The sequence below is a fragment of the Branchiostoma lanceolatum genome, chromosome 8, assembly GCF_035083965.1.
Source record: "Branchiostoma lanceolatum isolate klBraLanc5 chromosome 8, klBraLanc5.hap2, whole genome shotgun sequence".
Classification (NCBI taxonomy): Eukaryota; Metazoa; Chordata; class Leptocardii; order Amphioxiformes; family Branchiostomatidae; genus Branchiostoma; species Branchiostoma lanceolatum.
Window position 1 is genome coordinate 2,913,248 of NC_089729.1, and position 27,617 is coordinate 2,940,864.

Below are 27,617 nucleotides of genomic sequence, written 5' to 3' on the forward strand. Positions count from 1 at the left end.
TTCCTGGCGGTGGAGTGACGCCCACCGAGCCTCTTCGGCTAATCTGTCAAAATGTGTGCCAAAAGCACACGACGGGTTTGGTGCGCCACTGCAGTAAGTCTTGGATAACACGTAAAGGTTCTCAACGGTAATGCATAGTTTGTTATCGACCTTCTAGTTCGTTTTACAGGGCCTTTGATAGCTCTTGCGTAATGTTAAGCATTACTTCAAAAGAGCGATATTATTTCCTCTAGACGAAGTGGTTAGCATTAATGTACCCGTGGGTGTCAGCCAAGAAGTCGGGATTTGGAGGAAATGCGAAGCTGGCGTGGCCCCATCTGATGATCGTTTGTTCCAGGAATGTAGGACCAGCTGAAATTTGTTTGTTCTTCAGATGAGGTTTAGTGGTGGATCCAGCTAAAGCCTCCATCTCACTGGACCAGCGGCACGTTGGCGGCGTTGCTACGTTCTAAACCACTGGATTTGTGTCACCCTTGACTTTATAATGGAAATAAAGTGCAAGTGGTACCCGTATGACTAAAAAGACAACAAAAACTACAAAGCGTAAAAAGATTCGTTTTTATCGATGGAATTCGTTGAGCGCGCTGTCAGGTCGCCAACGTGCCGCAGGTCCAGTGAGATAGGGTTTAAAACAGGCGGGAATGTGGGACAGGCAGCGTTTTTTAACTAGTCACCGTTTGTTCCGGGAATATGGACAAACTTGCTGCTCAATTGATCACATTTTGTTCTGAGAATGGTAAGAATGGAATGTGCACGCTGGAATGTGGGACAGAAGTGTCTTCATATAATACCCGTTTGTTCCGGGAATGTGGAACAGGCGTGAGCCGATGTTATCACCCTTTGCTCCGGGAATGTGGGACAGGCGTGGGCCGATGTAATCACCGTTTGTTCCGGGAATGTGGGACAGGCGTGAGCCGATCTAATAACAGTATGTTCCGGGAATGTGGGGCAGGCGTGAGGCGCTGTAATCACCGTTTGTTCCGGGAATGTGGGGCAGGCGTGAGGCGCTGTAATCACTGTGTGTTCCGGGAATGTGGGACAGGCGTGAGGCGCTGCAATCCCCGTTTGTTCCGGAATGTGGGACAGGCGTGAGGCGCTGTAATCACCGTTTGTTCTGGGAATGTGGGACAGGCGTAAGCCGCTGTAATCACCGTTTGTTCCGGGAATGTGGGACAGGCGTGAGGCGCTGTAATCACCGTTTGTTCCGGGAATGTGGGACAGGCGTGAGCCGATGTAATCACCGTATGTTACGGGAATGTGGGGCAGGCATGAGGCGCTGTAATCACCGTTTGTTCCGGGAATAGCCCTGTTTACAGCCGGGAGAGCGGCGGGGCGGGATGATGCATGGGCAGTCATGCGCGAAAGGGCCCGGGGGAAATATCCCAGCCAATATTGCCGCTGTTTGTGCGACCTGCTCATTTTGTGAGGAGGGAGGATTCAATGGGGGACGGCTGATGGCGGGCAATCTGGGCTAACAGAGGGCAGTTCTGATTTCTGATTGTACGAAGTGCCGGTCTGGGAACGGGCATCGCTCCTAGCTAAAGGTTACGTCATAGCGTGGCTCGGGGCGTGCGAAGTGTAGGTGAAAGAACAAAGCCCAGCTCGATACCTCTTCAACCCGCTACTTGAAACGCAGCCACGTCTTGACTTTAAGTACCTCTCTGCCCTCTCCTATAAAGGTTATGGGTTGGTTGTAGAGAATTGTGATGGTATAGCGTCTTTTGGCTCCTTATTACCGAACATAACGGTTAATAACGGTTATAAACCTCAACCATAGATCTAATAGCGGCAGCCAAGAGCCACAATAACGAAGTTATAACGCTGTGGGCGGGTTGGGGATTTGCTTTCAATTTCAGAAAAGCGGACAAGAAAAAGGTGTGGCCACCTGACGCTTTTTGACGCACGCCACCTGAATACTGACGCAAGCGACGCTCATTCTTTCACACGGTACCTATTCTAGGCTGATGAGAGAAACTAGGGCAACCATCGAGTCGAGTCTAACAAAGGATTAAAGAGCGGTAATTTTTAGGTCGCGCGCGGCAGTCTTTATAGTTTACACGTGAGACAATATAGAACATGGCGAGAAGCCAGCAGACCTTGTTACTGACTAAACTAGCGCGCGAAGCTGTCATCAAGGCGCATCGTCATGAAAGTATCTGTATCTGTATCTATAAAGCCGGTACAACCGCCATTAGGCGTAACACACCAGCTTCGCAGGTACGCGGTGCGGCAGCAGCTGGTTATGTTACACCGAACGGTCTGTTACACCTAGTCTTTGCATATCTGACTGTAACCGTTCTTTAAAGCTACTTAGTGAAGATGCTCCTACAGTACTTGATGACAACGAGTTCCATTCTACTATGATTCTCGGAAAATACGAATTTTTGAACACATCAATCCTTCGCTGAAAACTCCTGTACTTAAAAGCATGACTATTTCTAGTCCTCTTCTGAGCTGGCATTAAATACTTATTAGTACATAAGGACTTTTCACGGCTCTGCCTCTGTTAGACCATCACGGGCTGATCAATTCCTCGTGCAGAGTTTATTAAGCAGGAACGTTCTACATCTATCACGAAGCCAGTGGTCAGGGTTCAATCAATCCTTATTCTGAAACCAACCTTGCAGGTATGTCTGAGGACACATCTGAATTATATTAGATTTCCTACATTTCAGAAGTACGTTAAAAATATTCCAGTGGACCAGATTAAAAAAACAAATAATAATATTCATATTTATGAGCTAATATACATTATAGATATGAAAGTCATGATTTAACTATAGAAATGGTCTGGGTTCATAAGGGTTATACTAAGTACTGTAAACTATTCAGAGGTGTTCCGAACTTCGGTCACATTTCCAGATGTGTCACACAGATAGAAATGAATTGAATCCGTTTTTCTGGAATGGATTGTTCAAATGAGACACCACAAAGTTTGGGCTGAAAGAATATATCTAACGTCACACAATCTTGGGTAACGTCTCGAAAAAAACTGAGCGAGAAACGCAGGTCTTGCTCATCTAGTTTAGCTACCCTTCCTCCTGTTTGAGGTATGATATGACGTCATGTAACCATGGCCTTGGTAATCTTCCCCGCTTCCCGGAAATTAAACCCGAGCTGTGCTCGACTGATTGAAAACCGTTCGTCCATTTCCAGGCAAACATTTTCCCTGCCCGTTGTAATTGTTTGTGCTGGATCTGTTAACAAAGTTTTTGCGTGACGTCATGTGGCCGTGGCCTTGGAGATTTTCTCTCCTCCAGGAAATTAAAACCAGGCTGAGTTCGACAGATTGAAAGACGATCATCCATTTCAATGCGAACATGTTCCGAGCCAACTGACACCTGAGTGGGATCTCTTCCTGGATTGATGTGAATTTTTGTTGTGTAGGGCGGACCTGGTCAGCTGTGACGCCATGCAACCGTGACCTTGGCAATCTTCCCTGTTTCCTACAGATTGAAAACCGGTTGACCATTTACAGGCGAACATGTTCTATCCCCACGTGACGTCACGATGGCCCTGGAGATCTTGCTCCAGGAAATTAAAACGGGACTGTGTCTGACTGATTGAAAACCGGCCTTTCCTTTCACAGGAAACAATTTCCCAGACGTGGGAGGGGGGGCATTTTACTTGCATCAGCGAAAGCCTGTCTGCATATTTACCTGCCTGAATAACAGGTTCGTAAGGACGTTTCTGCACAATATGATAGATAAAGGCAACAAAAACGTACGTTTTCTTTGCTACTTATCATCTAACTCAAAGACACAAAAGTTCTTTTCTGCCCTCTCAATCAATACTGAACGACTGGAAACGTAACTACAGCCCAGGGATGGCACTAGTTCGGCGTAACACACCAGCTTCGCAGGCACGCGGTGCATCAGCAGCTTGACATGCTTACACTGTACGACCTGTCACGTCTAACCTTTGCACATCTGACTGCAGGCGTTGTATAGCTATCTAGTAAGGATGCTCCTACAGTACTTGATGGCAACGAGTTCTCTTCTTCAATTAAGTGCATCTCACTTTGTTAATCTTAGCTTCGAAACGTGACTAATTCTACCTTCAGTCTGTAGTAGTTAGGCTCAACTCTTTCCTGAAGTGTCTGTACCACATGTAACCCCATCGCTGCCACCGTAGGTCTAAGCCTTTTTAAACGTATCTTTGAGTTATCAAGTTGTCTTTGCTTGGCTTAGCTGTGGCACAACAAAGTTTTGCCTCCGCCACGATGCTCAAATCTCTTATGAAGAGTTCTAACCATACATTATACCACAACGGCTCTCTCTTCAATACAGAACAGAACCCTTCACTGCGAACTGTATCTAGCAATGTGACACATGAATAAATCGACATCAGTCTATGGGGAGTTGTTTTTTTAATCTCTTCAAAACGTTTCCATACGTTACACCGCAACAGCTGCCACCTTAGTACCTTGGACAGAACCCTTCACGGAAAATTACATCAACCATTGTGACGCGTGGATAAATCGACATCATCAATCTCTTTGAAGATTTAGTTACAGGTTTTTTTTACAGATTTCTTCAAAACATTTCGTGCCATACGTTACACCACAGTAAGGAAAGGAAAGGAAAGGGATCTCGAACCAGTTTAGCTCAAATGTACTCAATGAACAGATGAGCTACTCTTCCACTGGTCGTGACAGAGAGGACAGACGCTATGTACAGTATTTACAGGTTCAATGAACCGGGGAAATTTCCCTAGCTCTTTTCGACAAGCACAATGAACAGTGGACCACGGCTTAACGTCCCGTCCTAAGGACTGCGATCTTTAACGGTAGCGTGCATGTCGGGTGAGCGACACAGCCGGGATCGAACCCGGTGCTTCTAGTTCCAGAGGCAAGATCGCTAACCACTGGACTACGCACGCTATCCTAACCACAGTGGCTGTGAATTCCGTACCTTAGACAAAACCCTTCACTGCGAACCGCATCCACCAGTGAGACATATAGAGAATTCGTCATCAGTCTTTTTGGGGACGTTTTTTAAAATCTCTTCAACAGACTTTTTGAAATCTCTGCAACAGACTTCGTGCCATACGGTACTTCATAGCAGCTGCCACTTAAGTACCTCAGACAGAACCTTCATACCAGACTGTATCCGCCACTGTGACACGTGGATAAATCGACAGTAGTCCGTGAGGAGGTTTTCCACTTCTCTTCAAAGCGTTTCCATACGTTATACACAACAGTTGCCGCTCCAGCACCTTGGACAGAACCCTTCACGGAGAACTGTATCCACCACTGTGACACGTGGATAAATCGACATCAGTCTGTGGGGAGGTTTTTCAAATCTCTTCAAAGCAGTTCGCGCCATACGTTACACCACAACAGCTGCCGCTCCAGCACCAAGGACATAAACCTCCATCTGTTCCCCCCATGCAGCCACCCCGCAGCCTGAAAGTGTAAGTGAAACCGATCTCGTAACAGTTGAGCTCACCGAAGAGCTAATTTTTCACTTGTCATGAAAGAGAAGACAGGCGCTATAAGCAATATTTACAGGTCCATTGTACTGAGGATTTCCCCTAGCTCTTTACGACAAGCACAATGAACAGTGGACAATGGCTTAGCGTCCCGTCCTAAGGACCCTTTCTAGTAGCTATATGTCGGAAAGGTCGGGCAAGCGACACAGTCGGGATTTGAACTCGCGAGATCGCTAACCACTGGATTACGAACGATACGCACAGTAGCCGGAGGGTCCAAATTGTCTACCTTGTTATCAACGGCACTTCAAAAACCTAAAACACCCAGCGGTGGGTGTTTACTCTTATTCGTCATTAAACTGCACTTAAAGGTATCTGCATGAAGGTTGCGCTGCCACTTCAATCGCGTCACGACTGGAACCCTCAGCTTTAATGCCAGTGTTCTGATTGATTTGATGTCTTAGATCCTGCGATGTAAACAGCCCGATGGGATGTCCAATCCATACTCGCCACAACTCACAACAGCTGCGTTTCCAGCACCAGCTCCTGCATGTAGCGCCTTCCGTTTATACACTACAGAGATGTTTTCAATAAATGTAGATAGCTTCTGCCATCCCTGGGGCTTTACTTACGTTTTCGGTAGATTGATTGATTGATTCAGAAGACAGAAACATGTAGAAAGTTTGTGTCTTTGAGTTGAGCCGCAAAGAAAGCGTAAGTTTTTGTTGCCTGTATCATGTAGGCAGATTCTGCCATGATGCTATACAGATACGGAAGCTGGTTTGTTACGCCGAAAGGCGGTTATATCAGCTAGAAGATACAGACAGATGCATATGACTGGGTCCTATCGGAGGTAGAGTTCTGACAGCTGGCGCGGGTAACATATGGCTGACCTCTCCGACAAAGATTTTAAAGACAGACTGAGGAGATATCCGTGACAGCTTAGCTGTGCCGCGCGTGCAGGCTTCACCGCAGAGCCGATGATAAAAGGTTCTGTCCGCGGTGCTGAACTGATAGTTGATGTGAGGTCACGTTTGGCTGAAACTCTTTGGAAACTACGTCAAAACAAGATCACAGGATTACGGTGAATTCCTCATGTGTCAGCTAAGCTTTGTATTGTGTTGTGTTGTGTTGTGTTGTGTTTTATACAGGCACCGCAGGATAATGAAGAAAGGGTTCTGTCCGCGGTGCTGAACTGATAGTTCATGTGAGGTTGCGTACGGCCGGAACTTTTTGAGAAAGATTTGAAACCCCGATCACAGGCTGACAGAGAATCTGTCATGTGACAGCTAAGCTTTGTATTGTGCTTCGTTGTGTTGTGTTTTATACAGGCCCCGCAGGTGAATTGAGAAAGGGTTCTGTCCGCGGTGCCTGCGATGTGCCGATAGTTGATGCGAGGTAACGTTTCGCTGGAACTCTTTGGAAAACGCGATCACAGACTGACACAGAATTCGTCAGGTTCCATAGAGAATCTTTGAGTTGTGTACAAGTTGCGCGTGGGGGGTGGGGTCAATTTGGAAGGGGTTCTATCCACGGTGCTGAAAAGACAACTGCTGTAAGAATGTGTATCAAATGGACTTATATAAAACGATTAAAAACATAATCAGAAATTGACGTGGAATGCGTCATGCTCCAAAGGTGACATTTCTGTTGTGTACTGGCAGCGTAAGAGAATGAATTGAGAAAGGGTTCCGCCTACCGTGCTGAACTGGCACCCGCTGTAAGGCTGCGTATGACTCAAACTTACCTGAAAAGATTTTCAAAAAGCATCATTAAGATTAATGCGTCAGGGCTATGCTGTGCATTATGAACAGGCACTGTGGGAGGATGTATTGAGAAAAGTTTCCACCCACGGTAGCTGCTGTGAGGCTATGTATGAGTTGAACTTACCTGAAAAGATTTTTCTAAAGCATTATTAAGATTAATGCGTCATGTCTATGCTGTGTATTATGAACAGGCACCGTGGGAGGATGTATTGAGAAAAGTTTCCACCACGGTAGCTGCTGTGAGGCTATGTATGAGTTGAAATTACCTGAAAAGAGCTTTGAATAGCATCATTAAGATTAATGCGTCATGGCTATGCTGTGTATTATTAACAGGCACCGTGGGAGGATGTATTGAGGAAATTTTCCGCCCACGGCGCTGAGCTGACAGATACAAAAGTGTAACGCACGGCTCTAAAGGTCTGGTAGGGATTTGAGAAACAAGATCAACACCTGAAGAGCATCCCTCATCAGCTGCTGCAAGCAGGCGCCTTTTGTAGTCACTCCTATAACACCACGGAGTGCACAATGGTGCTACAGGTGGTTGGGGCGTAGTGCTCAGCAGCCCACTTCTGACCCAGCAGGGCGCAGGTGCTCATAGCTGCTTTCACGCCTGACTAGCCAGAAGCTGGTGTGTTCCGTCGAATGGCTGTTATACTCGGCTGTACAGATGCAACACAGACACAGAAGCTGGTGTGTTACGCCGAAGGGCTGTTATACCGACCATACAGATGCAAACACAGAAATAGAAGCTGATGTGTTACGTCGAAGGGCGGTTATACCGGTTATACAGATATAGAAGCTGATGTGTTTCGCCGATGGGCGGTTATACCGGCCATACAGATGCAAACACAGAAATAGAAGCCGATATGTTACGTCGAAGGGCGGTTATACCGGTTATACAGATATAGAAGCTGGTGTGTTACGCCGATGGGCGGTTATACCGGCTGTACAGATGCAAACACAGACACAGAAGCTGATGTGTTACGTCGAAGGGCGGTTATACCGGTTATATAGATACAGAAGCTGGTGCGTTACGCCGAATGGTAGTTATATATAGACACAGACACAGATATCAGCACAGTGCCAGTAGGAGCCGAAGTCTGTCGGTAGCAGCGTTGAGCTTTCGGTTCGGTTTCAGGGAGAGGAAAACTTTAGCTTTGCACGATATTGACTCAAGCATTAGTAGATAGAGAAGTGTAACGCTTTATTTGCATTACAGAATTTTTAAGTAACTTCCTCGCCTCGGGTATTGATGAAAAAGATACGATAATCAATTTCCAGTACTTAGAGCAACCATCATTGATCACAATAACCGGTTACGCTTCCGTGTCGCTCTTTCAGACATGATTTATCTCTTTGTTAACCACAAACTTTAAAAATTTTTTCAACTTGAAAATCAACCGATAACGATTAAGGGCACAACTGTTGCTGTAGTAATTTTCAGCGGGAACATACTGACGTCATTTGACCATGAACTCGACAATATAACCTTCCAGCGGAAATGAAAGCTGATGAGGCTTCAGCTAATGAAAACTGCGGTATTGATTGCAAGGCGGGCGTGAATCTGTATCGGTACAGCCGCCATTCGGAACTGAGTAACTGTTCTTAGATGGATCTTTATTCTCATCATAGCCCACATTTGTAACTCATCTGTCCCTGGTGCTGACTTGTCGGTGGTTGTTGTTGTTACGTGAATCTGTATCAGTATAGCCGCCATTCGGAACTTACCTGTCCCTGGTGATGGAATGTTAGTAGTTGATGTTGTTATGATAATGGTTCAATCAGTTCTACAATTTTGTTTAGTTCATCCTACATCCTAGCTAAATGCTTTTTTGAGTGCGGATACTTAACATATTAGCCAAATTTAACATTAAAACCGTAACAACTATAGCTAATAAATCTACAACAACAACAACTGGTTTTTTTTTAGATTTCTGTAAGAATATTTTTCTGTCTCTGTTGTTACAAGACGTATTTTGTCCACCCGAAGGGTAATAAGATACGCAGGGCAACAGTTATTCAAGCGTCCGTCAGTGACTGAGATTTGTTTGAGGTTTTGTTTGAAGTTTTCTCTAAGAGTATTTTCCTGTCTTTGTTGTTACAAGACGCATATTGTCCACCCGAAGTGTTGACAAGACGTTAGCGGCGGCGCGCTGTGATGGAAATCCTGCCATATTCCGAACATCTCCCTCATTCATTACCGAACGGACCCTGGGGCGCTTTCAGTGGGGAAATTAAAGGTTACTCTACCGAGTCGCGCGTTCGGCAGGCTGGGATCGATTCTATGGAAATTCTCATTCACATCATCATTCAACGTGGATGCGTTTTAAGCCACACGCCATCAATCAAAGGGATGTGTTCCTTTTTGTTTGTACAATTCCATGCAACTTGGACGCACACCGCCAGCATTGCAGTGTATTCTTCAAACTAGATAATGTTCAAGATAAAACGTAACTATTCTGCATATGTGAATCGTAAAAGAAATGCTATCCTTATACAGGGCTTTTGATAGTTCCTTCAGTTATGTGCGATGTATTGACCTACTCATTTTAGCCATGATGGCTGAAGCAAATTCTGATTTGCCCCATTTTGGTTACAGCACCAAAAACGACCCGTGACGCATGGCATAACGTCACCGCCGATCGTTCCGATCTTTTGTCTTCCTTTTGTTCGATCCGTCACGCCAGCTCTCAGGGTGACCTTGATTGGGTGTATGGGACATACAAGATGGCGGACAAGGATTTGCGTGCGTGTGTGTGGTTTATTGTTATTGTCACAAGACACGTTCAACGCGGCACGTGATAAACGGACATAAAAAGTCACACAGCGGTTATTGCCGATCGATTACGACATTTTACGACACAATCAGGGCGACACATGATTTACGGCTGACCATTTGCGGCAGCGAATGGCTTGGAACTCGTAAACTGGAGCCACTAGAAGAGTGATTAAATAGACCTTTCGTCAAAAAATAAAACAGTAATAAAACCTTCTCAATACGAGCATCCAACGATAAAACCTATCGGCCTGTTTTGCTTTTTATTGGTGTCAATTCTGTGTTTGACAAGCTCACAGATAGCGGTTTTATTCTGTCCGTGTCATCGGCAATATTTTCGTTATTGCTCAGGAGAAATATATCACCGATCAGAATAACTCCATGCATCTTTCGCTGTGGATTATTATCGTACAGTTTTATTATCATCACTAAAATAACATACAAATCCAAAGATTGTAATGAGGTCCGTTTGGAAGCTACATAACGAGTGCATAATCGAAATGGTTTGAAGTGAAATAATTCCTGAGAATTTGAACAATCGTGAATTTACGTTAGCTGATGAGAGTAAATGCCAAACACCAAACGTGGTGGCGTGTTTTAGCAGAAATGATCGACCGGATGGATTTCTTAAGACAAAAGTGATGTGAGAGAAACTCTTGCTCTTTACTGACGCTCTTCAAAGTATTTTTGAGAAATCATATTCATAGAAGCTTCTCAGGATACTGAAAACGTCGCCTGGGAAATCACCAGTCAGATCTCACACGGGGGGGGGGGGCGTAACACAACGTCCATTAAACGAAACATGCGGAATCGATCGTGTTTCACAATGAATAGTTGCATCAGGTTGGTGAATCACTGAATAGCAAAGTTCCTTATTCACAAATACATATTTTTCAAGAGCCGACGTTTCGATGGCCACCTGTCACCTTATTCAGTGCGATTCTAACTGGTTCACTTTGCACTGCAGCTAGGTTCCACTGTTGTCCCAAACGTGACGTACTGTCACATACATAGATATTGTTCATTAACAATATCTATATCTATGTATTGTGACTGATTTCTGAGTATAAGAAGTTTGGCAGTGACGCATAGCTGCAGTGCAAAGTGAACCGGTCAGATTTGCCCGAAAATGGTGACAGACGGCCATCGAAACGCATGCTGTTGAAAAACATGACTGTGAATAAAGAACTTTATTCGGTCATTCACTAACCTGATGGAACTATTCACGAGTGTTGTTTCCTAGAAATTTGAAACGAGCCCCCGAGAGAATCTTATCTCACCCTTCCTGATTGCGCGGTTTTATTAAACTTTCTAATTCTCCGTTTTCTGTTGGAAGTAAAACAATGAGCAGGGCGATACAATCTTTCATCATTACAACTACTGATAGCTACAAGGAGACGCCGTGCTGGGGACCCACCATTTCTCACTCTCTACGGTAGGAAGATGGCATGCTGGGGACCGTCCATTTCTCACTTTCTACGGGGGGAGGTCGGTGGCTGCCCCGCCAATGGTTTACCTCACAAATGAAAGTAATGAGATATACAGTTCTGCACGCTTCACCCAAACCGGCTCGCAGACCATTTTAAGAACCGCTAAAGAAGAATACATATTTCTTGCTCCTTCAATTTTCTATAAATCTACTATTATCATCCACATAACTTTACATACAAACCGTTTTCATCCCTTTGTTTTAAGGTAGGTTTTAAGTTTTTGCTTTTTACATGATCTCCCCAAACGGATCCTCGTCTTACAGATGTTAGACCTAGGAGAAATGTTGTGTTGTAGGTTTCAGTTCTGCAAAATTTAGGGTCGGCGGGTACGGGTTATTTTTTCTGTTATCAATGTGTGAGGCACAGGAAGTCTGTTTTGAATTTCATCACTCAGATGTAGCCTCCGTTGTAGGCTCTGAAGCGGCTGATAGTTACGGGCTGGCTGCAAAAAGTGTATTATTTAGCCCCCCAAAAAGCCGCTTCAGAGCCTGCAACGGAGGCTAACTCAGATGTCAGATCAAAAATGTCATGTCCCTTTCTTTGCCAGCGGCACACCGCAAGAATAAAGGCTGGGGTCGGAAGGTCTTTGCTATGGTCGGTCAGGTAACTGGAAACAAAACCTATTCTAGGCCTTACTAATACTAGAAGGCGCACGCCGAGACGGGAGGCTCGGAGAAATGATTCATCATCATAACGTGATAGAGGCAGCTGGGCAGGGGTATAACGGGATCGGGACGGGCCATTTATAACCAGGAATAATGGTGATACCTGATCGCTGGGGACGGTTCGTTACTCTGCCGCGATGGGTGGTTACGTTGTGGGGACGGATCATTACTAATCTGAGAAGAGGCATGATGTGCTAGGGATGAACCATTTCTCATTTCTGACGGATATCCAAGATAAAGGTAAAGCGGTCGAACCTCAGACTGAGGACGGGAAGGCGCCTTTTCTTTAGCTGGTAGTGCAATGCGGCTTCGCTTAGGCTAGCGCATTTTAGCAAAGCACACCGGGTCGTCCTAGCATTTATACTTATATATCATGCACTTGATAAAGGACTTTTTGCACCAGTAGGGATAGAGTGTGCATGGCCATGGGTAGTGAATATCGGTACGCTCTGGCCGTAACGGCCGCCTTAAGCCCCCCTCTCACTGGACCCGCGGCACGCTGGCGGCATCGCTGCGTCCTAAACTGGATTTGTGTTACCCTTGACTTTATAATGGGAATATAATTCAAAACGTACAAATATGACCCAAAAGACAGCAAAACACACAAAGCTTTAAAAAATTGTTTTTTTTTAGTGCTTTGTCAATTCGATCGGGCGTAGCGACGCCGCCAGCTGCGTGCCGCGGGTCCAGTGAGAGGGGGCTTTAAGCCACTCCGTTTAGCGATAGCAGCCGGCTTAAGGTGTTAAGACAGTAATCACCAAGCAGACGTGCAAGGTTAACTCATGTTCACCACGAAGACAGCATCAGCGGCTGCATTTGAACCTGCAGTAATTATCCCGTATCACCTGAGGCGACCTCTAGCGGAGTTCACCAGGTGCACAGGCGCGCGGTGGCGACTGGGATGGTTCCATTTGCAAACGGCCCCTCTCATTAGACAATATGAAATTATGATTTTAACACATGTAACTCTAATAACCTGGGCTCTTTCACGGTCGGTGTTTCGTTACGATAGTTCTTTTGTTGATGATCCCGACTACGATACTGTCAACAGGGCTGGCCTCCTTCGCCAGAAGTATCATGCGTTGGTTGAGGATGTGTGCCTTCATCTCACCCTCCTAATAAAAAACAGGTCCCCATATCGCTCGATTCGTTGGCTCGCTCGCGTAGGGGCCCTGCTCTTTAGCCCCGGTAGACACGGTTCTGGCGACGTTACTGCCAGTTGCTCATGGATAATTAATGAGCTATCCTTATTTGGCACAATTTGGCGGTTAATTTGTTCTGAACCTAAAGTAACAATGTGAGACGTAAACTGATTGGTTGATAGCTTTTCAGCGTCCTTTGCGCTTTTGCTCTAGACGAGGTTTAGCAAACCCTCTGATTGGCTGAAGCTGTTTTGGTGGTGACGTCGCCAGAACCGTGTCTACCGGGACTAAAGAGCAGGGCCCCTACGCGAGCGAGCCAACGAATCGAGCGATATGGGGTCCTGCCTTTTGGAAGGTGCTTCATCTAAGTTCAGTTCATCCTCAGTCTGCATTATCTTTACCCTTACAGTTGGAATCGTTTCAAAACCACCGATCAGGATTTTGTTCCAACGACAAATCGTTTCATAAAACTTGCGCTTTGAGCAACCGAGAGGTTACTGTCAAGGGAAATGCCTTCAAATCTAGTAAATCTTTAGTTAAAGACCACAAAAATTGGCTGTCAACATTGATGGATCAATTTTAAAATAAACGTACCCATCTTTGACATACACACACACACAGACACACACACATCCAACCAACTTGTTAAACTCACGAATATCCACAATATTGGAAAAGAGTAGACCTGACCTAAATTGCCCTGTAAACACCACCCATGCCCTCCCCTTCGATCTTACAAAACAGAAGAAGAAGACTTAAGCGAGGATAAAGTTCTCTGTCATGCACTCGTCCGTTCCAGCCCTCTCCTCTGTAGCCACACGTGAGAGCTTTGAGAGGTCCGATATCACTTCCGATATCCCGTATAACATCCAACATCTCCCGTATCTATCCGGAAGCGTACACTTAGTCTGACTGCACCCCTCCGGTACTCGACTTTCAGTGCCGTTACCAGCAATATCAATGTATAGCATCCCCTGGTGCCAATATGCGGCTGACCTCCGCGATCCACAGGCCGACCTTTGACCCACTTGATCCTGATACACCGTCCATTAACCTGTCAAATATCGTCCGCCGGTCGATGATTGGCAGCTGAAGCCCCAGGGCCGCCAGGCCAGCGGAAATTGGCGGGAACTGTGGGCGCATCAAGCTGACATCTGATACCCTGCGGGGGTCTATTTTGGCGGGAACTGGGGAGATCTGTCAGTCATTAAAATCCTGCTGTGGCTTTCGTGGCGGGAAATATGGCATAATTTATTTGAGGCTTGAGATCAGAGCTTCAACGAATATAAAACAGTCCTGACCACAAGTACAAGAGTTACTAAACAAGGATTAATGTGCCCAATATCTATCACAGAACAAAACTCATTGTCACCAAGTGCAGTAGAGGCGTCCTCACTTGATATTTTTGAACAACGAATCGCATCAGATATCAAGTGTTAATTAAGGTGTGGCAGGCCGATTTATAAAATATTACCGGTTATGCAACGTAGATACAGAAGCTGGTGTGTTACGCCGAAGGGCAGTTAAACCGATACAGAAGCTGGTGTGTTGCAATGAAATGTAACAATACCGGCTTGACAGTACAGCATCCAGTAAGCTGCTAGTATTACTTTAATACCTGAAGACTATCATCAGGTATGGCTGAGCTTGGTCCATGGTACGCTACCTTGCGATCTAGTGCAGTACTGCAACTCTGTGAGCGTGCATGTGTGTCATAATAAGCCACTGACCATAATTGTTTTCCCAGGGGACTTGTTCATCTTACATCTTAAAGCTTGCTTAAAGCCAAATCAAATATATGTTTTCATGTAGATTAATGTAGATGAAAAGGACAATTTTCCATCATCCCGTTTTCTCCAGGGGACCATTTCATCTTGGTGTACTGTACATGCATCCAGTAGTGTATACCGTCCGCCTTTCTATGGTATTAAAGATGAGTCTACATGTAGATAAAACTGACCATGTTTCATCATCCAGTGTTCTGCAGGTGATCTCCGTTGATTACCACGAGTCATTACCGTACATGTACATGCATCCAGTATTTTTTTTTTCTACTTCGGTTTTTGACAGACAAGGACCACGTGGCACTGCACTCAAGTTTTTTATAACTTATATTAACAGTACCACGTACAGATAACAACATACCCATTCTTTATGAGGAAAGTCGTGAAAAGTGCCTTTCCCAAGGCGCGGCCTTGCCAAGGTCACAACATCGGTGGCGTCAGGAGGATTCGAACTCGGGACCTCTTGGTTCTGGGCCGAACACCCTGCCGTCACGCCACACGACCCCACATGCATCCAGTAGTCTGGCCATTTGTCATTAATGACGAAACTGACAATTGTTCTCTTCTCCATTTCTCCAGGTGATCTGTTCATCTTGGTGTACTCGGTTGACAACTACGAGTCGTACATGGAGGTGATGCGGCTGCGGGAGCAGATCCTGGAGTCCAAGGCCTCCTGCAAGACGCGCACCGCCGCGCCGCCCATGATCATCGCGGGGAACAAGGCCGATCGCCCCGAGACCGAACGGGAGGTGCTCTACGACGAAGTCGCAAAATGGGTGTCCACCGTTAAGAAGTGTGCTTTTCTGGAGACGTCCGCTAAAAAGAACGGCAACATCAACGAGCTGTTCCAGACACTGTTCGAACTGGCGAAGCTCCCCCCGGAGATGTCGCCGTCGCTGCACCGGCGCGTGTCCATCGGGGACCAGGCCTGGGAGGCCGCCAAGAAGGGCATATCCTTCTACCCCCGGGGCAAGCAGGACGACAACCCCCTGGGGGTGGTGAGCCCCCACGCCAGGCGGCCGAGCTTGCGCAGTGACTTGATAGAGGCCGAGGCGAAGGCAGAGCAGGAACAGCGGCGGGCCGAGAAGCCCTCCATCCCGAAGATCTCTTCCGCTCTCAGCCCCTACAGGTCACAGTACAGGTCGTGTACATGTCAGTGATGCCCCAACACGCCTGCGGACAGGCTACACTCTGGGACCAGTCAGGTTATTGTAAGCCGCTCAGAGGCCTGTAGCCAGGCTAAACTCTGGGACTAGTCAGGACCAGGTTATTTCAATCCCCAAAAGCCTGTGGATAGGCTAGACTCTGGGACTAGTCAGGACCAGGTTATTTTAATCCCCAAAAGCCTGTGGATAGGCTATACTCTGCTACATGGCAGTGATGCCCCAACAAGCCTGCGTGCAGGCTTGGTATCATTCAGGTTATTGTAAGCCGCTCAGACACCTGTAGCCAGGCTAAACTCTGGGACAAGTCAGGGCAATGTTATTTTAATCCCCGAGGAGCCTGCAGTTAGGTTATTGCAGCGTCCTGAATGTCTGCGGCCAGGTTATTGTTAATCGCTGAGATGCCTGTAGCCAGGCTTTCGCGATGCTCAAGAAGGCTGGTGTGAGGCTAGGATGTAGCATTCCGACATATGAACGTTCAAGGCACGGGGGCCTGACGTCATCAAGGCAGTTCCAATTTCATTCACGTGTTCACGTGCAGGGACGAATACCGAGTTATTTCATACCATCTTGCTTTGGTAGTAGATTCACTCCAGATAACATACTATCGTCTCAAACTTTCTCACGTAACTAGTCTGCCAAAATTTTCAGCTAAAACGATTGGAAGGTGGACTAGGGACATCATAACGCATGTTAACACCTTATGATATCATGATACAAATTCGCTTTTTCTCTATATTTGTAGTCGTATTTTGATGATAAAAAGTTGAAATTGAAATAAGCGGAATTTATGGAAACATTGACAATGACAAAAACGAACGTGTTTGACCGAATTTCCAGGAATTGAACATAGACCATTTTCTGCACCCCTCAAAACTCTTTCAAGTTGAACATTTTTCCTGAAATTTCAGTTCCGCTCATGTCTGAAGTCCGCTTTTCCCCTCCATTTCCCTTAATCAGAGGGAACGAAAACCGCGAGACCTCGGACCTGCCGTTATGTAACGTACCGTGACGTCATGTGAATTTGTAGTTGGTACAAAGTGATTAGAAAAAAAAATACTGTTCGTCTGCCCCCTTCCCTAAATGTATGAATGGACTATCCCAGAGACGCGCCCGACCCATGAAAACCCGGTTGTTTGTTGAGAGGATCTGCTGCTATGCACACGTACCTGACCGTGAACTTGACGAAGTTACGCACACGAGAGGCGACAGTAGTAACCCACTAACTACAGACCAACTTATGCAGAGTTGTTTTTTTTCTATACTAGTCATTATTACAAGTTGTTGTCTGTGTGTGGCAGTTTTACAATGAACGAAGTCTGTCCGAATCGTAGGGGTCGAATGTGGGCTTCAATGTTTTCATCGCGCGATGTTCACGCGACGTTTGAACCGTCAAAACCGCGTGGAGATTTGGAGGAAATGACGTATGTTTGGGCGGAAATGACGTAGTGTTTAGAAAGTAGAAGATTGTTGCAAGGAGAGTCGTACTCGGCTAGTTCGGAAATGATCCGTTGGAAGCAAGAGTGTTTCTCCTATTAGTTTCACTGTTCTGCGAAATTTTGTATTTCCTTTTGTGAGGGGGTTGTTGACTTGCTCAACGCGACAATGCCGGCCATGAAGGAGATGATAACCCATCAACAAATTTGATCAAATATTTGAAGAAAAAAAAAGAAATTCGGCGACATCATTTTTCGTCACCACTGCGAAACGCAACTGTAACCGAAACAAGAGAAAACAGGCGAATACAGCCGCGCATTAGATTTGATCGAAAAACACAAAAGAGACAAGTCCTTAACCTTCTCCCTGCTGCATAAGACTGTAGCCAATAGAGAGTGGGGTGTCAAATGGCTACTTTAGTGCGCTATCAAATAAAAGGTTAAAAAGATATGCTCACGAATAAAATAGACAATTATTGAGAGATTTCTAAAACAACAGACTTGCCCTAGTGGCCAATGACGCTTGTCGTTTCTCCTCCGATCGAAGTAATCCTGCACTGGCCGGCCTTGTCTTACGGGTCCAAACGGCAACCACTGGCACGCCTACATCACCCCGACCAATCGAATCACGTGAATCGCATTGAAACTCAGATTCGTATCAGCCATTTCTCGACAAATCGCTTTCTAACTTGCGTTCACGACTACATCTGACCAAACAAACTCGCCAGCTAGTGAGATGGTGGAAGGTGTCAGCTTCTAAAAGACGATTTCAGATTGACAATTTTGGCATGTTGGAAGTGATTGAATCCGCCCGCGATTTAACTTCTAGTTTCTACTACTTTTCTCTAAATGTTAAATCGCGGGCGGATTCAATTACTTCCAAAGTACCAAAATTGTCAATCTGAAAACGTCTTTTGGAAGCTGACACCCTCCACCATCTCATTGGGGAGTTTGTTTGGTCAGATGTAGTCGTGAACGCAAGTTAGAAAGCGATTTGTCGGGAAATGGCTGATACGAATCCGAGTTTCAATGCGATTCACGTGATTCGATTGGTCGGGGTGCTACATGTGAGGTGGCTTCTGTCTCAAACGTTCTTTCGATGACATAAGTCACGTTTTAGTGGCGTTGCACGTCCACCAACCAATGAGATTTTCGTTCCAAGTTCCACATCAGATAGACTAAATCGGATGGTGCCTAAGTTGATATTTGTGTGGCGCATATCAAGAATGGTAACCCGGACCGACTGTTCATGTTTATGGTAGAATTGTACATACTGTAATGATATATATATATATACGAAACACCTTAAGATAGTACTTACGCCGAGTCTCGGGTCTCTCTCTATACTCCGTTCCTTAGAGGGAGGAGAAAAGTTTGTAGAATTGTATCTAATTAACGACACGAAGGTCGAAGCGGTTCATGATAAGTGGGCTGTAAGGAGGAAGGACTCACTGAGGTTGAAAGTAATTCTTCTTACAACGATCTTGTGCGATTTTACAGCACTAACGGTTCCTCCCCTTCCCTGCTTCTATTTCTTTCTCTCCCTCCCTACATTCCCTCTCTCCCCAAACCTTCCTTACTAATCCCTTTGCTCTTCCTCCCTCCCTCCCTCCCTCCCTCCCTCCCTCCCTCCCTCCCTCCCTCCCTCCCTCCCTCCCTCCCTCCCTCCCTCCCTCCCTCCCTCCCTCCCTCCCTCCCTCCCTCCCTCCCTCCCTCCCTCCCTCCCTCCCTCCCTCCCTCCCTCCCTCCCTCCCTCCCTCCCTCCCTCCCTCCCTCCCTCCCTCCCTCCCTCCCTCCCTCCCTCCCTCCCTCCCTCCCTCCCTCCCTCCCTCCCTCCTTCCCTCCTTCCTTCCCTCCTTCCCTCCTTCCCTCCTTCCCTCCTCGGTGAGTTTTTCCCGGCCCCAGTACAGAAGCGGTCCGGTAGTCTCTGCTATGCACAACAACCAACACCTTATATTCCCGACAGTAGTCATGACAAAATGAAACGTTTTCATGGTGATTAAAAACAATGTTTTTGGAACTTATGATTTGTCGTTTTTGTGTCTGTCTGTTGCCAATAAACTATTCGAGTAGGGAAGTAGATGCTGGGTAACTTTAAGAATAGCAATTAGGTATGCATCATCATCATCATATATTATCATATTTGGCATGCATGATGTAGTACGAAAGAAAGAAAGAAAGAAAGAAAGAGAGAGAGAGAGAGAGAGAGAGAGAGAGAGAGAGAGAGAGAGAGAGAGAGAGAGAGAGAGAGAGAGAAAGAAAGAAAGAAAGAAAGAAAGAAAGAAAGAAAGAAAGAAAGAAAGAAAGAAAACGATTTCTGCGAAATCAATTCAGCTCTTGGGCTGCCAAATTCCCTTTAAATAGAAACCCATTATCCTGTTGCAAAGCCTGTGTTGTTCACAAGTGTCAATTTGTCGTGGTCTCCAATCTTATAGTCTAACAACAACAACAACCAAAATACACAATTCAGGAAGTTCTTTATCATTCATTTGAAGTAGGTACCCATCTGAGTATTGAGTCTATTGTAGTGCTGTATCGAGGCACCTCTTCGAACATGATACACCCATTTTACGTCCCTTCCGAAAGACAAGTGGAGCTCCAACCAGGATGCCTTCCCCGGATTCGAACCGGGGTCTCCCAACTACGAACTAATTGGAACCAGGAGCTCAACTGTGAGGCTGCTACAGGGACATCCTATTTATCATTTAAAAACATATTTCTGTACCAATTCAGATTTAATACCATTTTATAAAAGTTACCGTATCTATCTTATACGTAATCCGCACAACCCCCCTTGGACACAATGGGCGCTCCCAGCCACTCCCTCCCAGGGTGCCCCGCGGTCGGTGGAAAATGGCGGCGCCCATGAGAGGTGAGCGGATTTTATGTCAGGGGGGAATTCTGGCGATACGAATGAAACAAAGCGCTGCTGAAGCGACTTTAACTATGTACCAATGCAGGGTATCTACGGGCAGATGACTGATATGATGAAACTTCATGACATCGTTTTTTTCTTGTGTTCTTTTACGTGTAAACATAAAGGTGGGAGGGGGGCGGTGTCTTCGTCAGCAAGGCTGTTCGATTTACACCTAGAAAGTCAGGAACAGTTGTTGACTAAGAAATAATTTATTGACACGATGACCTAGGTAATTCAAGGTGGAAAGTTTATGGAAAAGAAGTACTAAATAAGCAAAAATCACGTCACATACTGAACTGGGAATGGGATACTAGTACTTGGATGGGATACATAACGTTATACTTATTTGTTGTCATGACTAATTAGAAAACCAGATTGCTAATCATAATCTAAAAGTTGAAAATCAGTGATGAAAAACTACCCAGGCCAGTTTGATTTGTTAACTGTAGTCAAATTAGATTAGCTGGCTGTGAACGCCACAAACGAGCGACAACGCTGATGAAATAGTAATACTGATCCAATCTGCCACTGATTCTCCCCTTGTCTCCCAGGGATGTCTGTACTGAGGCAGGCTTTCCAGGGGCTGGTGAGGCCCTCAGGTGGACAGGTGTGCCGACAGGTGCAGCACAGGTGCTATAGCACACCTGGCCATGTACAGGTAGACATGAACAGTGAGACAGGTGGGTTTCCTTTCACCTCGCAAGGAGGTTAGGAATGAAACTTGTATATACACTTAGTATGCAGTGATCACCCACAGGACATGTACAGAGGCACCTGGTGGTCTGCCAGCAAGACATGACATCTAAGCTCTATGTGCAAGAATGTCTAACCCTCACAAGACAGGAAACAACAGACAATATTCCAATAAACAGAACAGTGAGATTGATAGTGAGGCATAGTCGCAACATTTTTTGTGCTTTAAAAGTTAAGTCAGCTGTTATAAAAACTGTAAATGCAGAAATGTTTGTGATGGTGTGGTGTTATGTTCACAGTTTTCGCGGCGACCGTTTCACTGCAAACTTTAAGCCACCGCAAACATTTTTGTCCAATACTGTAGCAGTATGTGACTATAGCGCTGCCGCAAACTTAAAACAGCCACAAACCCTCCATTTTCGCCTTAGCAAGAAATAAAAACCACGCGAACTCAAATGCATTTACAGTTTAAATATAAATGTTTGTGCCGTCAGGTGTGGCCACCGTGCGTCTGAACCGCCCGCCAGTCAACAGTCTCAACCTGGACGTGCTAACGGAGCTCAGCATTGCACTGGAGAAACTGGAGACAGACAAAAGCTGCAAGGCCATGGTGCTGGCCTCGGTGGGTAAGGGGTAACTCTGGGAGGGGGGTCTGTGCTGGAGGGGTCTGTGCAGGGGGGTCTGTGTAGGGGGTCAAACGGAGCTCAGCATCGCACTGGAGAACCTGGAGACCAACAAAAGCTGCAGGGCCAAGGTGCTGGCATCGGTGGGTAATACAGCGTAACTCTGGGAGAGGGGTCTGTGCTGGAGGGTATGCACAGGGGGTAACTGAGGAGTTTGTGCTGGGGAATCTGTTGGGCACCTATCTCAGTTGTCTGTTTTTCATAGTGTTTCACTTAGTGTCATGCCTGTCAATTCCTTTACATATATCCGCCCTCCTGTTGCGCATGCCTGTTAGTACTTCTCTTTCTTCCTCCCTGGACGGTTCTTTGCATGATAGTTTTCGCCAGTCCCGATGAACATGATGCATGGCCGTACCACCTCAGTTTTCTTTACCACTGCTATTAGTGTTACTGTGATGATTGAGAGGATTACATTTGTTCCCCTCCCCAGGCCGCGCCGGGTATTTTCTCCGCCGGGTTGGACATCCTGGAGATGTACCAGTCGACGCCGGAGCGCTGTGTGGCCTTCTGGCGCGCGCTGCAGGACGCCTGGCTCAACCTGTACGGGTCACGCCTCGTTACCATGGCAGCCATCGAGGTAAGTACCCAGGTCTCGTAACCATGGCAGCCATCGAGGTACATGTAAGTACCAGGGTCGCATAACCATAGCAGCCATTGAAGTAAGTAGCAGGGTCTCGTAACCATGGCAGCCATCGAGGTAAGTACTCAGGTCTCGTAACCATGGCAGCCATCGAGGTACATATAAGTACCAGAGTCCCGTAACCATGGCAACCATCAAAGTAAGTAGCAGGGTCTCGTAACCATGGCAGCCATTGAAGTAAGTAGCAGGGTCTCGTAACCATGGCAGCCATCGAGGTAAGTACCTGCTGTACAGATACAGATACAGGAGCTGGTGTGTTATGCAGAAAAGCGGTTCAACAGGCTGTAAAGATACAGATGCTGTGATAAGTTTTACTATGTTCCCAGGGCCACAGCCCGGCGGGCGGGTGTCTGCTGGCGATGTCCTGCGACTACCGCGTGATGGCGGAGGGGAAGTTCCAGATCGGTCTGAACGAGACGAAGCTCGGTATTGTGGCGCCCTTCTGGTGAGCTCATCGCCTTAGCTTGCTTTGGGGGAAACTGCTACACTCACTTCATTTGCATATCAATTCATAGTTTTTGCTTAAAAGCCAGAAATCTTGTCCAGTCATCTGAAACATCTGACCTAAATCTACTCATTTGTCTCCGTCGGGTGAGCCCACCAGGTCTTACTTTGGGAAGGCTGTAGGGATCTATTGAGTGTGTGATTTACCTAAGCTTAAGGCAAATCAAAAGTCCATCAGTTTCTTGGCAAAAATTCGGTTCGAAAATCTACATTGAAATCATTTCTTCAGTTTTGAGACTTGTTTAGGCATTGTGGCTCCCTTGTAGTGAGCTCATTGCATAGTCTTGCTTTCAGGGAACTTTTATGCTGACTTAACTTACTTTATTCGCATATGAATTCATAGTTTTTGCTTAAAACCTGTTTAGGACAGGTTTATGTGCCTGTGTGTTCATGTGTGTGTTCATGTGTGTGTTCATGTGTGTTTATGTATGTTCATGTGTGTGTTACTAGGTTTACGGATGTGATGTTGAACACCATCGAGAGAGAGAAGCTGCTACAACTTGGTGCGCTGTACTCAGCACAGCTTGGTACAATGTTCATATGTGTTCATGTGTGTTCATGTTTGTGTTACCAGGTTTACGGATGTGATGTTGAACACCATCGGCCACCGTGAGACGGAGAAAGCGTTACAGCTCGGTGCACTGTACTCGGCACAGCAGGCGCTGTCTATCGGACTAGTGGACAAGGTCGTGCCTCTAGCAGAGGTCATGCCGACCGTGGAGGGCGAACTCAAGAACTGGTTACAGATTCCAGGTAAAGAGAAGCTCCATAGCCTTTGGTCTTTCAAAAGGGACGTAAAAGGGGGAGTCAGATGAGTACCTACTGGCTGTACTTCAGAGTATAAAATATAACATGAATATAACTAGATTATCCAGTTTTCAGAACAAACTAAGGTTTGTCATATCTAAAGATATATTCAACTCTATACATCCTGCCTGCTCCTTCGCAAAGTAGCATGCATAGTCCAGTGGTTGAAAAGCAGCCCTGTCTCTGGAGCTAGAAGCTGTGGGTTCGATCCCGGCTGTGTCGCTCACCCGACATGCACGCTACCAGAAAGGGTCGCAGTCCTTAGGACAGGACGTTAAGCCATGGTCCACAGGTCATTGTGCATGTCAAAAAGAGCTAGGGGAATTTCCCTGGTACAATGAACTTGTAGATACTGTACATAGCATCTGTCTTCTCTGTCATGACCAATGGAACAACAGCTCTCCAGTAGGGGTGGATACCGGTTCGGCTTAATAAGGTCCAAGTCCAAGTTTAGGTCCAGATGTTCAGGTCCAAACCTGGACCTGGACCTGATCTTGTCCAGTTGATGTTTTGTTTTATTAGACCAATATTAAGCATAGAGAATAATACTGACACGCACGACTATAAAAGTTTCTTGGTGAGAAGACTTTCAAGATAAACCAGTATTTGATATTTGAATGTTGCACTTATCTTAAATACCTTTTTTGTCAGAGGGAAGACTCGCTTTTTATCAAAAAAAATATATTTGTACTTTGTTCAGTTTTTTTTGGACTCAGGTTTTAGGCTTTCAGGTTTTTTGGGTTCTTGGATGTTATAAAGGTCCGAATCAGGTCCAGCGAACCGGTATCCACCCCTACTCTCCAGTGAGCTAAACTTGTTGGAGATCAGACTAACTCTCTCTCCCAACCCTGCCCCCCTCCCCAGCTGCCGCCCGTGTCATCACCAAAACCTCCATGCGGAAGGCCGTGCTGGACCGTCTGCGCTCCCAGAAGGAGAAAGACGCCCAGTTCTTCGCCGACTTCATCAACCGCGACTCGGTGCAGAAGTCTCTCGGCATGTACATCGCCTCCCTGCAAAAGAAGAAGAATTGAGGACTGGGAAACTTCTGATAAAACTAGGGCTGTCTCCAGGACCCGTCCCTCCGTCCTGGGACGGACATTTGCTTGTTGGGATGGAATAAAATTTGACCTTGTCCGTCCCCAAATCAGAACTTTATGACATGAAATTGTCGAAAATGTATCTTTCTAAGCTTAGACTGACAAATTCAACAAGGAAAAATCAACACATTGGCTCCCAAACATTGAGTGGGAAGGGAAAAAATTGAAACTTGGAGACAGCCCTGGATCAAACACACTTCACTTTGACTCGAAGTTGAGCTGTAATTGCCAACACAACAAAATTGGGCTTGTCCAAATTTTCCACTGATCGACTCCAGTCTTTTATTTGTAGAAAATTTGGGTCCATTTTTTTGCAGTTCAACTTGGACTCAGTATGACATCTACCAATACAGATGAACTTTGTAAGCACAAGTCATGTTTAGAGTTGAGGACTGGGGAAATATCTGGTGAAACGTCATGTTTACGTCCTCATCTTACTGTGAAGTTATTTACCTTCGAAATGGATTTATTTTGCGGTAGAAAAATAAAAAAAGGTTTTCGTGGTTGAAACAATTCTGTAGTACATTGATTTTAGTGATATGTTGGATACGTTGATGAAGGTTAGACATCCAGGTAATAAGACACGCCAAAAATAGTTACTCAAGCAACTGGATAAAATTTTTAAACAGTCAGACGTTTCAGACAGCATCCATATGTTGGACAAGCTTATTCGTGATGTCATGATCTTGTAGTGGAGAATAAAACAAACGAAGATAAAACCATCGTGAAGGTTTCAAGATTTATCTACTTTCCAGGAGATGGTGAAAACAACAATGAAATGGTTGTCGATTTAGTATAGAGACTTATCTCCAAGCAGATGTAGGGAGGCAAAATTGTTATTAAGTCTACAAACTGCCTCTGGTTGTAACAAAAACCAAAAAAATATAACAATGTCGCCTTCTAACATCTGCTTGGAGATTGCATAAAGATATCCATTGATAGTATTATAACGTATCCTCATATTGTTGTGCCTTTGAATGCAGAAATAATTGCAGTTATACAGTTGTTACATTTAGTTTGTGATTTCTTTGATGTGTAAACTACGAGTATTTGGTACAAAACAGTTCCACCGAGTGGGTAATCTGCTCAGAGCAGGGTGACAGTGGTCCTTCATGTATTCTGCATGAAGCATGTATACACAGCCTCCAGTTTAGGAAGGAAAACTTAAAATTTATTTACTTAAAAAGTACAGCACATTAATTTTCATGGTTACCACTTAATGATATTCCACTACTGTCAGCATAGATTGGTAATAATTATTATCAGAATTAACTATTCACATCATATACGTAATTTGGTGTAAAACCTACAATTTTGTAGACATAGTTGAGACAATACAGCTCTATATGTACAATGTATGTGTAGAGTATGGTGTATGATAATGCAGCTGTGAGTTTGTGTACATGTTGCACGTAACTATGTCAGATCCAGTTGTGGTGTGACAAGAAATACATTTTCCACTGTGTTTTGTTTTGACAACTCATGATTCTGTTCTGACAAGAAAAGAAAGCCCCTTTGCCAGTTCCTTTCCTGGTGCAAATGGCGATGTGATATATAGTTGATGTACATTAATACTTAGTGACGAAGCTGAAGTAAAATAAGGCTGACGTTATTCTAACTCCGCTACAAATCATCACAATAGGTCAACAAGTTCGGGTGTTTGAGGGTTAAGAAAACAATATCTAATTACATAAATAGAATAAGTCCTGTAATCTTAAACGGCAAGTTCAGCTCCATCTGCCCTTCAAATCAACGCCAACTAACCCGGACGGCTAAACTAATTATCTCCTGGTGGTTTAATCTTTGAACGTCAAAGAGGAAAAATTCCAGATGATTGCAGTGTAACGACAGGCATGTCTTGCATTGACTTTTTTTAATTACAGACCTAATTTCTTGCGTAAGACTTAATTTTGTTTAGAATATTGAATTCCGGAGCCCCTTTCTCATGCCACACAAAGGGTAAGAATACAATACCACGTGAATAAACACTCTTACCGTGAAAGTTTCGGCAAAGTCGGGACAGTTTGAGGAAAAAAAGGGTGCCAATAAGCTTGCACAAACGAACAGTTTCATAACTTTATATGTTTCTTTTTCCTTAAAATGTTCTTGACAAACTTCCAAGGCCGAAAAGAATGTAATCTTTCAAAGCTGGAGAGAGCTTGAAAAAAATGTATGGAGAAACACAATTTCTTCTTTTCATCTTCAGAAAATGGTTTCTGACGTCACGATGACGTGTTTTGTCCGAGCCTGTTGTTGAGTGACCTTGCTACTCCGACGTGCTGATTAGTTCTAACTGGTACGGAAATTAAATCGTGTGACTAAGTTTCTGTTACATGGTCATTTAAGGACAGATGTACATGTGAGAGAGGCATAGAAGATGCCGTTTAGAAGAGTTGGCGAGTTAAACCTTGCAACTTTACTAGAAGTTACGAGGCCTTTGCGCGCATCGATACCTTCGAAGGAAACCTAGGAAAAGAGCATCCGTTGCTGACATGTTCTTCATATCCTGTCATATGTGTTTCTAGCCATAGGTTCTTTGCCCCCACCTTGTTAGAAATAGACCATTCTTTTGTGGCGTCAAAAGGAACAATAGCCTCAATCGATCAGTGCTGCATATATAA

General features: G+C 45.3%; 2 protein-coding genes across 3 annotated transcripts in view; both read left to right on the forward strand.

Annotated features, from left to right (window-relative positions):
* LOC136440177 (GTP-binding protein Rhes-like) overlaps positions 1-17,920 on the forward strand; it is a 40,736-nt gene extending 22,816 nt beyond the window's left edge. The window contains exons 2-3 of one of the 2 annotated variants that reach the window (XR_010756634.1): positions 15,636-16,322; positions 16,382-17,920. Coding sequence is in view for 1 of the 2 variants with exons in the window: in XM_066436052.1 (XP_066292149.1) it covers positions 15,636-16,216 (581 nt within the window). In the remaining variant the exon portion in view is untranslated. The other variant, XM_066436052.1, reaches the window with a different exon arrangement.
* A 2,547-nt stretch (positions 17,921-20,467) lies between these two features.
* Positions 20,468-26,461, forward strand: LOC136440193 (enoyl-CoA delta isomerase 1, mitochondrial-like). Its single transcript, XM_066436072.1, has 7 exons — positions 20,468-20,527; positions 21,124-21,252; positions 21,760-21,887; positions 22,379-22,525; positions 22,915-23,033; positions 23,667-23,845; positions 24,764-26,461. Exons 1-7 carry the CDS (start codon positions 20,509-20,511, stop codon positions 24,928-24,930), a joined length of 888 nt encoding a protein of 295 aa, XP_066292169.1. The 5' UTR covers positions 20,468-20,508; the 3' UTR covers positions 24,931-26,461.
* Positions 26,462-27,617: the final 1,156 nt, after the last annotated feature.

Bases quoted from the DNA above. Each gene is read 5' to 3' on its own strand.
- LOC136440193 (XM_066436072.1), top strand. The intron at 23,034-23,666 runs GTGAGCTCATCG...TTGTGTTACCAG, and splicing joins GGTATTGTGGCGCCCTTCTG to GTTTACGGATGTGATGTTGA. The intron at 23,846-24,763 runs GTAAAGAGAAGC...CCCCCTCCCCAG, and splicing joins GAACTGGTTACAGATTCCAG to CTGCCGCCCGTGTCATCACC.